The following is a 13,068-nucleotide window of genomic DNA, read 5'->3' on the forward strand; positions in this document are numbered from 1 at the left end:
TAGCTTATAGTTATTTCTGTACAGATTTAAAGACCTCAACTTAAAACAGAAGACACACAGGTTTTATGCCACCTGACTAGGCGAGGATGTCACGTGAAGTGACTGGGCCCCTGAGAACAGTAAACAGAGTATCCATCTTAAATGCTGCACCATCTCCTCTACTATGAAGTTCAACTGGTCATTCTTTTTTAAACCCACAAGTGTTGCTTGAACATCATTAAGCCATAGCGACAACCTGCATTAATTTAATACAAGAATGAGCCATTTGTAAAAAATAGCATAATTTTAATTCAGATACAAAATAGAACATACATTACATATACATTTCCTCCAGAATCTTTGGCAGCTTTGCTGAAGCAGCCTTTTAAACAAAGCTGTGTGCCAACCATCACACTATAGACATGTTTCAGCACTATGGGTTTCCACTGACAATGGGTCTTATTAATGCCATTCAGGTATGTGCAGTTCCAGTCAACGATTTACATACACCATGTCATGGTGGTCAAAGGTGAATACTTCTGGTATTCAGTGTCAATGAATAAAATTCTAACAGAAATTATTTGTTTGTCCTCCAGTGACAAAGGATGGGATTTATTAACTGCCCAGTTGCTCCTTCTCTCTGATGTATACTTTTAACAACATAACTAAACATGACAAAAGCAGGATGCTTAAAAGGAAGGTTGAAATATTGAAAATAAAAAGCGTAAAAACCTTGATTTTGGAAATGAAAATAAGAAACCAAAAGTTTCAAATTGTGTTAGCTTTTCTCATATATTTTTTCAGGATGTAACTCTTGCATTAAGGTACGCTAACCCTAAATTCCCACCCCCAACTCTAATACTCCTACTATCACGGATCCCTTAAAGGTATGGCCCACTACCCTAATACTAACAATAACCTAATATCCAGCACTACACCTAGTCTTAATTCGGTTTGTTGCCCTATGCCTAACCCTAAACTTGAAAGTATACATTATCCTTAATCCTAACCCTATTTCTAAGATTAAGCCTACCACTCACTTTAACCCTAGTCTTAACTATAGTCCTAACCCAAATCTAACAGTATACATAACTGTAAGCATTTCTTTAACCCTAAACCTTACCCATATCCTGTATGTATGTATACAGCATTCTATAGAGTGAACTTAGCCAAAAGGCAACGGAGTGCTGTACAAGCCGAGGACGAGCATAACGTCAACAAGTAGGAGAAAAGTCTGGGATGTGGATGGTTAATGCATTGTGATGTAGTGTTCTTTAAAGAGGTGAGTCTGCAACTCTTTCCTGAATTGGAGCAGTGTTGGGGCGGTCCGGATGGATACACGGATGCTCTCCCAGATCCTGGGCGCATAGATGGCAAAGGCCTGCTGTCTTGTTTTTTTTTCATTTTTCCACGTATTAGTCTGCAGTCTGATGGTGCCCTGGCAGTGGGTTGGTTGAGATCCCTAATTCCACCCCTATCTTTAACCCTAACCCTAAACCTAACAGTATACATAACCTTACACTTTTCTTCAACTCTTAACCTAGTTCTACCCCTCACCCTAACTTTAATCCTAATGTAGGTCTTTACCCTCACTCTAAACCCTCACTAACTCTGAACCAATCACTCAACTATTTTAAATGTTTTTAGTTTCAACTTATTTTCCCAGACACTCCCCTTTTATTTTTAACTTTTGGAACTTTTTGTATTCTAACTTTTATTTTCAAAATGTGGGTTTTCTCACTTTTAACCAATACCAGATGCTTGATTTCAACCAATTTATGTTTCACCTAAGCCTTTTCTCTAGAATAGGCCTTATGTGATGACCAAGAAGCGGCTACTGTTCAATTCTCTCGTTATTATATCTTTAAGAGATTTGTGATTATGGGGACAAACTTTTTTAAATGTGTTTGAAAACCATTATATAAATGTGTTTTAAAACCATTATATAAAGAAATCTACATTCTTTTCTGCCTATGTCAATCTCCAAAGGTAGCTGCAAATCTTTTAGTTTACGCGTGCAGGATTCTGGTTTTCATCTCCACCTTCTTGAACGAGTACTTTTGCTTGGTCCTCTTGTCTGTTAAAATGTACCATGTGCCCCAGTAAATGCCATCGGTCAGTCCGATGTAGCGTCCTTTGTGGTACTTTCCATTGAGGTTAGCTGCCAGGCAAGAGTCGAACCACCAACCGGCACCATAGTAGGTGCCGCAGTTCCCCGTCTGGTAGTTGTCGTTGTCACTGTCAGCGGTGGTGAAGTGTTTGTGGTCATGGTTGTAGTTGCGGCTGTAGCTCAGGGCATTCCCAGCATTGCCCTGGTATTCCCGGGACGTCAAACGGTACTTGTTTTGCTCACTGGCAACCTTGAACTTCTTGTAGACAGCGTGTCGCTTCACGCCATACCAGTCTTCTAGCTCTATGCGAAGAACATGCTGGCCGATGCGGGTGAGGCTGTGCAGGTTCTCGTTGCCCAGCCAGTGCTCGGCATGGAGGCTTCCAAAGCCGTGCTTGTACTCCTGCCAGGTGCGGTTGAAGTCCACTGAGCCATCTTGGCGACGCTGAAAGACTGTCCAGCCACCTCCGTCTGTGGCCATATCACAGTATGCCTGGATGGTAGACAGATAATCACACTTTATTGGGAAAATATTGATATGAGCAAGGCTGCACTAACATAACCAAATCTCTTTATACAAGGCTGACACACCACTTAAGTCAGATTTATCGAGCTACGCAAGCCACCTTGTGTGGTCTGACGCAATGTAGCACAAATTGCATTCTGCAGCACACATAGAAAGAGGAAAATGCCTCTGAGGATTGTTTTTGTGCGGGGAGGTGTCCCTTCTTGCACAAAAACAATCCTGTTTGCTACGCAGGCACCCTTGCACCACAGGGCATGGGTGTCTGCGTTGGCGCACGGCAGTACATTATGCGCAAGTGCAAGGAAAGGACGGGAATGTGCTGTATAATATGAAATACAGCGCATTCCTGCCCTTTCACGCAGCGCAGCTGTGACAGGTACCTCAAAAGGCTGCTTCTGCGGGATGGGCTGGATGGTGTAGATCCCGTTGTCCCGGATGCCTTGCTTGTGAATCTCGGCGCAGTCTCGCGGGAAGGATCTGTCAGACTTCTCAGAGGATTCAACTGCAGAAAGAAGAGGAGGCATAAGGGGAGGAGCACACAGGCAGCAAACTTCAAACCCAACTTGGAGTGTTTTATTTGTAAAAAAGTTGCAGGCCCTTCTCAGGCGGCCACTGCAGCTTGCACAACCCACTGCCAGAGCCAGTGCTGCCAATGGCACTACCAACACAACTACTAAGCATTACACTCCAACAAGGGTGACAATCCAAACTATTCGTGGCCGCACAAAACTATAAAATTTTGCCTGGACGACTGGTGTGATAAATTTTTTATGTATATTGAATTAGTAAACATTGTTGATCTGCTCACCTTAAAAAAAGACAAATAGTGCCACCATGTGGCAGACTTTCACAAGTGCAGTGTTGAGGATTAAGTAGCGGTGGTGAGCAATGGCAAACCCTGGCTCAAATAAAGCACAGGGTCAATGACTTTACTCTACAAAGAGTTGTACATCAGTATGAGGCAAGAGTATTATAGGCTTGTGCCCTACCCTTTTGGAATAAAACCGGCCCTTCCTGAGAGTTGCATGTGAGGCGGAACTGGTATCGACTGGTGTAAAATTTTATGTTACTGGGAATTTGTACAGTTCAGCATTTGTTAATGACGGTGACACTATGTGATGTTGTGCAGTTGTTGTTACATTCAGCAGAGCTTCTCTACTTCGTTCCTGCTTTAAATGCTCATCTGATGGCTTCCTCTAGCCCACACTCGCTATCTCATGACCATTGCCTACAACCCGGAACAGGCAACGCATGTGCTTCGTCTACTACTGCGTCAGTACACAAGGATGCTTACATTGGAAAAAGGGACAGACGTCTAGCATGGATTAAAAACGAGAAGTGCTTGGGCTATAATATCCTATTTAAATAATGAATGCCGAGCTGCTAAGAGCTGGCATTGTCCCATTACAAGGATAGCAATGTCACTGAGAAGTCCTGGCACTGCCCCACTAAACGTATGAAACCCTGCTGCTAAGAGCTGGCACTGGCCAATTACAAGGATAGCAATGTCACTGAGAAGTCCTGGCACTGCCCCACTAAACGTATGAAACCCTGCTGCTAAGAGCTGGCACTGGCCAATTACAAGGATACCAATGTCACTGAGAAGTCCTGGCACTGCCCCACTGAAAGTATGAAACCCTGCTGCTAAGAGCTGGCACTGTCCCATTACAAGGATACCTATGTCACTGAGAAATCCTGGCACTGCCCCACTGAAAGTATGAAACTCTGCTGCTAAGAGCTGGCACTGGCCCATTACAAGGATACCAATGTCACTGAGAAATCCTGGTACTGCCCCACTGAAAATATGAAGGCCCTGCTGCTAAGAGCTGGCACTGTCCCGTTACAAGCATAACAATCTTACTGAAAAGGGCTAGCACTGCTCCACTGAAAGAGCTGCAAAGAGCTGATACTGTCTTATAACAATGATAGCAGTCCTACTGAGAAGTGCCGGCACTGCCCCACTGATACTGTCTTATAACAGTGATAGCAGTCCTACTGAGAAGTGTCGCTACTGTCCCACTGATGCTGTCTTATAACAAGGATAGCAGTCCTACTGAGAAGTGCTGGCACTGCCCCACTGATACTGTCTTATAACAATGATAGCAGTCCTACTGAGAAGTGTTGCTACTGCCCCACTGATGCTGTCTTATAACAATGATAGCAGTCCTACTGAGAAGTGCCGGCACTGCCCCACTGATACTGTCTTATAACAATGATAGCAGTCCTACTGAGAAGTGCCGGCACTGCCCGACTGATACTGTCTTATAACAATGATAGCAGTCCTACTGAGAAGTGCCGGCACTGCACCACTGATACTGTCTTATAACAATGATAGCAGTCCTACTGAGAACTGCCGGCACTGCCCCACTGATACTGTCTTATAACAATGATAGCAGTCTTACTGAGAAGTGCCGGCACTGCCCCACTAATACTGTCTTATATCAATGATAGCAGTCCTACTGAGAAGTGTTGCTACTGCCCCAGTGGAAGTAGGGAAGACTTGTTGCTAAGCACTGGAACTGTCCCATTCCAAGGATAGCAGTCATACTGAAAACGTGCAAGCATGCCCCACTAAAAGTGTGGAAGTCCTGCGGCTAAGAGACAGTCCCTTTACGATGATACGAGTCCTACTGAGAAGTGCCGGCACTGCTCCACTGACAGTGTGGAAACCCTGCTGCTTAGGACTGGGGCTGTCCCATTTCAATGATAGCAATCCTACTGAGAAGTGCCGGCACTGCCCCACTGATACTGTCTTATAACAATGATAGCAGTCCAACTGAGAAGTGTTGCAACTGCCCCACTGATACTGTCTTATAACAATGATAGCAGTCCTACTGAGAAGTGCCGGCACTGCCCCACTAATGCTGTCTTATAACAATGATAGCAGTCCTACTGAGAAGTGCCGGCACTGCCCCACTAATACTGTCTTATAACAATGATAGCAGTCCTACTGAGAAGTGCCGGCACTGCCCCACTGATACTGTCTTATAACAATGATAGCAGTCCTACTGAGAAGTGTTGCTACTGCCCCACTGATGCTGTCTTATAACAATGATAGCAGTCCTACTGAGAAGTGCCGGCACTGCTCCACTAATACTGTCTTATATCAATGATAGCAGTCCTACTGAGAAGTGCCGGCACTGCCCCACTGATGCTGTCTTATAACAATGATAGCAGTCCTACTGAGAAGTGCCGGCACTGCCCCACTGATACTGTCTTATAACAATGATAGCAGTCCTACTGAGAAGTGCCGGCACTGCCCCACTAATACTGTCTTATAACAATGATAGCAGTCCTACTGAGAAGTGCCGGCACTGCCCCACTAATACTGTCTTATAACAATGATAGCAGTCCTACTGAGAAGTGCCAGCACTGCCCCACTAATACTGTCTTATAACAATGATAGCAGTCCTACTGAGAAGTGCCGGCACTGCCCCACTGATACTGCCTTATATCAATGATAGCAGTCCTACTGAGAAGTGCCAGCACTGCCCCACTGATACTGTCTTATAACAATGATAGCAGTCCTACTGAGAAGTGCCGGCACTGCCCCACTAATACTGTCTTATATCAATGATAGCAGTCCTACTGAGAAGTGCTGGCACTGCCCCACTAATACTGTCTTATATCAATGATAGCAGTCCTACTGAGAAGTGCCGGCACTGCCCCACTGATGCTGTCTTATAACAATGATAGCAGTCCTACTGAGAAGTGTTGCTACTGCCCCACTGATGCTGTCTTATAACAATGATAGCAGTCCTACTGAGAAGTGCCGGCACTGCCCCACTGATACTGTCTAATATCAATGATAGCAGTCCTACTGAGAAGTGCCGGCACTGCCCCACTGATACTGTCTTATAACAATGATAGCAGTCCTACTGAGAAGTGCCGGCACTGCCCCACTAATACTGTCCTATATCAATGATAGCAGTCCTACTGAGAAGTGCCGGCACTGCCCCACTAATACTGTCTTATATCAATGATAGCAGTCCTACTGAGAAGTGCCGGCACTGCCCCACTAATACTGTCTTATATCAATGATAGCAGTCCTACTGAGAAGTGCCGGCACTGCCCCACCGATACTGTCTTATATCAATGATAGCAGTCCTACTGAGAAGTGCCGGCACTGCCCCACTGATACTGTTTTATAAAAATGATAGCAGTCCTACTAAGAAGTGTTGCTACTGCCCCACTGATGCTTTCTTATAACAATAATCGCAGTCCTACTGAGAAGTGCCGGCACTGCCCCACTGATGCTGTCTTATAACAATAATCGCAGTCCTACTGAGAAGTGCCGGCACTGCCCCACTGATACTGTCTAATATCAATGATAGCAGTATTACTGAGAAGTGCCGGCACTGCCCCAATAATACAGTCTTATAACAATGATAGCAGTCCTACTGAGAAGGGCCGGCACCGCCCCACTGATACTGTCTTATATCAATGATAGCAGTCCTACTGAGAAGTGCCGGCACTGCCCCACTGATACTGTTTTATAACAATGATAGCAGTCCTACTGAGAAGTGTAATTTTGTAATTTGTAATTTGTGGGGGTATTTGTAGAGCGCAACGGTCGCTCCGGAAGGAGCATCTTGGCGCTGATTTCCAGGTAGAAGATCAAGTAACTTCCTAAAGGTAGAAAAGTTAGATGGCTGCCATGGTGTAGTCGTCGGGAAGATTAAAAATCCAAGTTTTTAGTGCTTTCCTGAAGTGTTTTTCTTGGGTTAAGGACCTCAGGAATTTGGGCATGCTGTTCCAAGCTTTAGTGGCAAGATGATTTAAGGTTTTGCCACCTTTGGTTTTCGAAGAGAACCTAGTAGGAAGGATTAGATTGTCCTTAGAGGAACGCAGGGATCTGCTAGGGTTGTAGTGAGGGAAACGCTTGATAAGATATTTTGGGCCGGAGTGATTAAATGCCCGAAATGCTTCAATAAGAATCTTGAAAAATATTCTTTTGTGCAGTGGGAGCCAATGTAAAGATTTTAAAGCAGCGGATATTGAAGATTTTCTAGGTAACTTCAGAACTAATCTGGCTGCAGAGTGAAGTACACTTTGGAGTTTTTTAAGTGTAGCTTTCTTGGCGCCAGCCAGAAGACCGTTGCAGTAGTCCAAGCGAACAAGAACTAGGGCCACTGCGACGGTTTTTCTAGAGTCTATTGGTAAAAAGTCAAAAAACGTTTTTAGAGATTTGATGATTCCGAAACAACGGCCGGCCACAGTCCTCACGTGTTGGTCGAAAGACAAATCAGTATCAAACAGGACTCCAAGGTTCCTTGCAGTTGTTACAGTCTGGAGGGGAACGGCTGAGTCTTCAGGCCACCATAGGCTAGGACAAAAATTGACATTTTTTCCCATAGGGAGGATCTCGGTCTTGCTGGAATTACATTTTAGATGGTTTAGATCCATCCAATGAAAAACAGCTTTCAGACAGCATTTGAGGTTCTGCTCCGCCTCAGTCGAGTGTTCTTCTAGGGGCACAATGAGTTGCGTATCATCGGCATACGATGTTACGAGTATGCCGAATGACTCAATCAGAGAGATGAGTGGAATTAGGTAAATGGTGAAGAGGAGAGGGCTCAGGATGGAGCCCTGAGGGACTCCAGATGAGACCCTCTTCTCTTTGGAGAGGAAAGGACCTAGGGCGATCGTTTGCGATCTGTCCGTTAGAAAGGACGTTATCCAAGCTAGAGCCACCTCTGAAATACCAATATCTTTCAGTCTGCTAATCAGAATGGAGTGCGAGATGGTGTCGAATGCTGCCGTGAGGTCTAAAAGAATGAGGACGGCATTCTTCTTCTGATCCTGCAGCAGCTTTATAGAGTCTGTTAACTCAATCAGTGCAGTTTCTGTAGAGTAATGGGGGCGAAAGCCTGATTGTTGGGGATGGAGTACATTGTGTGCTTCAAGATACCTTTTAAGTTCTCTATAAACCGTTTGTTCGGTGATCTTTCCTAGTGCTGGAAGGAGCGATATTGGGCGGAGATTAGTAAGTTCGGAGGGGGATTTGTTAGATTTCTTCATCAGGGGTTTGACTATTCCCTGTTTCCACAGGCAAGGTACAATTCCAGTGCTAAGAGAGGAATTAACAATCTTGTTAATAATTGGGTTCACCACGTCGATGAGTTGATGGAGTATTCTAGGGGGGCAGGGGGCAGAGGGTGAACCAGATTTGCATGCCAAGATAATTTCTCTAGTTTGATCTAAATTAACTGGAGTGAAGTTTTTAAGACTTCCAACAGGGATTTCTTTCTGGGCGGATTTGCTTAAGGTCTGTGTTACTTGGGGAGGAGGAACTTTTTTTGGGATGGCATCTATTTTCTCCTCGAAGAAGTCGGCAATTTGGTTACAAAACTCTTGGGATGGTGGAATTTCAGGTTGTAACGCTCTGGGCTGGGTGAACGTCTTCACAATTGAAAACAATGTTTTTTGTTTATGTTTGGACTCTTTAATGGCGTTTGTATAATTAGCTGTTTTAATGTTGGAATGATAGGTTTTCCTCAGCTGGATATATGAAAGTTTGTCTGCCATGCAGTACATTCTACGCCATTTGCGTTCAGCTTTTCTGCAAGCTAGATGGGCTATTGCTAACTCTGGGGTGAACCAGAGGGCTCTGGTCTTAGATTTTTTATCTATTCTTCGGGGACGATTGGGAGGTTCACAAGTTTAATTTCCTGACGGATCCAACTGTGGAAAAGGTTAGCGTCATGTTCGACGTTACCGGTAAAGTTAGGAATCTGATAATTGGTGATGGGATTTAGGTCGATGTTTTCCTGTACCTTTTTCCAGTTAACGAGGTTATCCGGGTGTGAGCTAGGTTTACTGGTAGTCAGCACACGTGAAGTTTTAATTTGGAACGGGATCAGGCTATGATCAGTCCATATTTGAGGGACAGGAGGTAGGGTTGTTAGAGGGGAGAGGTTAGTGCAAACCCCATCAAGTGTATGCCCTAGTAAGTGAGTGGGCTGATTAACTCTTTGATGGAGATTAAAGATTTCTAGGGTCTGAAGAAAGTTGTTGACTTGTACATCGGTTTTGGACTCAAGGTGTAGATTAAAGTCCCCAACGAGAGTGAAATGTGGATATCTGAGGAGGAGGTGAGCCAAGGAGTCACTCAAAGAGTCTAGGAATCTGGTGGCATTACCAGGGGGGCGATATATCAATCCTCCGGAGAAGGACGAAGAGTCGTTAAGTTTGATAGAGAAGCCAAGACCTTCCATGTCTTTTAGGGGGTCTAAGTTAAACGTGTGGCAGTTGAAGCTGTTTTTGAGTACTACAGCGACACCACCACCTCTTCCCTTCAGTCTGTCTTGCCTAAAGATGGAAAAGCCCTGGGGGAGGGCTATGGCTAGATCAGGGTTACTATCGTCCGTTAGCCAAGTCTCAGTAATCAGGAGGCAATCAAGATCTACATTTTGGATAAGGTCCCTTATGTCTTGACTGTGCCGACACATGGAGCGAGCGTTGATCAGCCCTCCTTTAAAGTGTGGTGAGTTATCCGTGGAGTTGGTTACGGAGGTAGGTGATTTAGCTGGGTCGCTGTCAGAGGACTACTGCCCCACTGATGCTGTCTTATAACAATGATCGCAGTACTACTGAGAAGTGCCGGCACTACCCCACTAATACTGTCTTATATCAATGATAGCAGTCCTACTGAGAAGTGTTGCTACTGCCCCACTGATGCTGTCTTATAACAATGATAGCAGTCCTACTGAGAAGTGCCGGCACTGCCCCACTGATACTGTCTTATATCAATGATAGCAGTCCTACTGAGAAGTGCCGGCACTGCCCCACTGATACTGTCTTATAACAATGATAGCAGTCCTACTGAGAAGTGCCGGCACTGCCCCACTAATACTGTCTTATATCAATGATAGCAGTCCTACTGAGAAGTGCCGGCACTGCCCCACTAATACTGTCTTATATCAATGATAGCAGTCCTACTGAGAAGTGCCGGTCGGCCCCACTGATACTGTCTTATATCAATGATGGCAGTCCTACTGAGAAGTGCCGGCACTGCTCGGCTGATACTGTCTTATAACGATGATAGCAGTCCTACTGAGAAGTGCCGGCACTGCCCGACTGATACTCTCTTATAACAATGATAGCAGTCCTACTGAGAAGTGCCGGCACTGCCCGACTGATACTGTCTTATAACAATGATAGCAGTCCTACTGAGAAGTGCCGGCACTGCCCCACTGATACTGTCTTATAAAAATGATAGCAGTCCTACTGAGAAGTGCCGGCACTGCCCCACTAATACTGTCTTATATCAATTATAGCAGTCCTACTGAGAAGTGTTGCTACTGCCCCAGTGGAAGTAGGGAAGACTTGCTGCTAAGCACTGGAACTGTCCCATTCCAAGGATAGCAGTCATACTGAAAACGTGCAAGCATGCCCCACTAAAAGTGTGGAAGTCCTGCGGCTAAGAGACAGTCCCTTTACGATGATACGAGTCCTACTGAGAAGTGCCGGCACTGCTCCACTGACAGTGTGGAAACTGCTTAGGACTGGGGCTGTCCCATTCCAATGAAAGCAGTCCTACTGAGAAGTGCCGGCACTGCCCCACTGATACTGTCTTATAACAATGATAGCAGTCCTACTGAGAAGTGCCGGCACTGCCCCACTGATGCTGTCTTATAACAGGGATAGCAGTCCTACTGAGAAGTGCCGGCACTGCCCCACTAATACTGTCTTATATCAGTGATAGCAGTCCTACTGAGAAGTGCCGGCACTGCCCCACTGATGCTGTCTTATAACAATGATAGCAGTCCTACTGAGAAGTGCCGGCACTGCCCCACTGATATTGTCTTATACCAATGATAGCAGTCCTACTGAGAAGTGCCGGCACTGCCCCACTAATACTGTCTTATAACAATGATAGCAGTCCTACTGAGAAGTGCAGGCACTGCCCCACTAATACTGTCTTATAACAATGATAGCAGTCCTACTGAGAAGTGTTGCTACTGCCCCACTGATACTGTCTTATATCAATGATAGCAGTCCTACTGAGAAGTGCCGGCACTGCCCCACTGATACTGTCTTATATCAATGATAGCAGTCCTACTGAGAAGTGCCGGCACTGCCCCACTAATACTGTCTTATAACAATGATAGCAGTCCTACTGAGAAGTGCCGGCACTGCCCCACTAATACTGTATTATATCAATGATAGCAGTCCTACTGAGAAGTGCCGGCACTGCCCCACTAATACTGTCTTATATCAATGATAGCAGTCCTACTGAGAAGTGCCGGCACTGCCCCACTGATACTGTCTTATATCAATGATAGCAGTCCTACTGAGAAGTGCCGGCACTGCCCCACTGATGCTGTCTTATAACAATGATAGCAGTCCTACTGAGAAGTGTTGCTACTGCCCCACTGATGCTGTCTTATAACAATGATAGCAGTCCTACTGAGAAGTGCCGGCACTGCCCCACTGATACTGTCTAATATCAATGATAGCAGTCCTACTGAGAAGTGCCGGCACTGCCCCACTGATACTGTCTTATAACAATGATAGCAGTCCTACTGAGAAGTGCCGGCACTGCCCCACTAATACTGTCTTATATCAATGATAGCAGTCCTACTGAGAAGTGCCAGCACTGCCCCACTAATACTGTCTTATATCAATGATAGCAGTCCTACTGAGAAGTGCTGGCACTGCCCCACTAATACTGTCTTATATCAATGATAGCAGTCCTACTGAGAAGTGCCGGCACTGCCCCACTGATACTGTCTTATATCAATGATAGCAGTCCTACTGAGAAGTGCCGGCACTGCCCCACTGATACTGTTTTATAACAATGATAGCAGTCCTACTAAGAAGTGTTGCTACTGCCCCACTGATGCTGTCTTATAACAATGATAGCAGTCCTACTGAGAAGTGCCGGCACTGCCCCACTGATGCTGTCTTATAACAATAATCGCAGTCCTACTCAGAAGTGCCGGCACTGCCCCACTGATACTGTCTAATATCAATGATAGCAGTCCTACTGAAAAGTGCCGGCACTGCCCCACTGATACTGTCTTATTACAATGATAGCAGTCCTACTGAGAAGTGCCGGCACTGCCCCACTGATACTGTTTTATAACAATGATAGCAGTCCTACTGAGAAGTGCCGGCACTGCCCCAATAATACTGTCTTATAACAATGATAGCAGTCCTACTGAGAAGTGCCGGCACTGCCCCACTGATTCTGTCTTATATCAATGATAGCAGTCCTACTGAGAAGTGCCGGCACTGCCCCACTGATACTGTCTTATATCAATGATAGCAGTCCTACTGAGAAGTGCCGGCACTGCCCCACTGATACTGTTTTATAACAATGATAGCAGTCCTACTGAGAAATGTTGCTACTGCCCCACTGATGCTGTCTTATAAAAATAATCGCAGTCCTACTGAGAAGTGCCGGCACTGCCCCACTGATGCTGTCTTATAACAATAATCGCAGTCC

General features: G+C 45.4%; 1 protein-coding gene across 1 annotated transcript in view; it reads right to left on the minus strand.

The window, feature by feature from the left end:
- Positions 1-283: 283 nt before the first annotated feature.
- Positions 284-13,068, minus strand: part of LOC146797381 (fibroleukin-like) — a 104,294-nt gene continuing 91,509 nt past the window's right edge. Inside the window, exons 3-4 of the mRNA XM_085624381.1 lie at positions 2,996-3,117; positions 284-2,582 (exon numbers count right to left, since the gene is read on the minus strand). Coding sequence (XP_085480507.1) covers positions 1,989-2,582; positions 2,996-3,117 — 716 coding nt within the window. The 3' untranslated portion in view covers positions 284-1,988. The remainder of the gene's footprint in view (positions 2,583-2,995; positions 3,118-13,068) is intronic.

Source organism: Triturus cristatus, chromosome 9 (genome assembly GCF_964204655.1).
Source record: "Triturus cristatus chromosome 9, aTriCri1.1, whole genome shotgun sequence".
NCBI classification, from domain to species: Eukaryota; Metazoa; Chordata; class Amphibia; order Caudata; family Salamandridae; genus Triturus; species Triturus cristatus.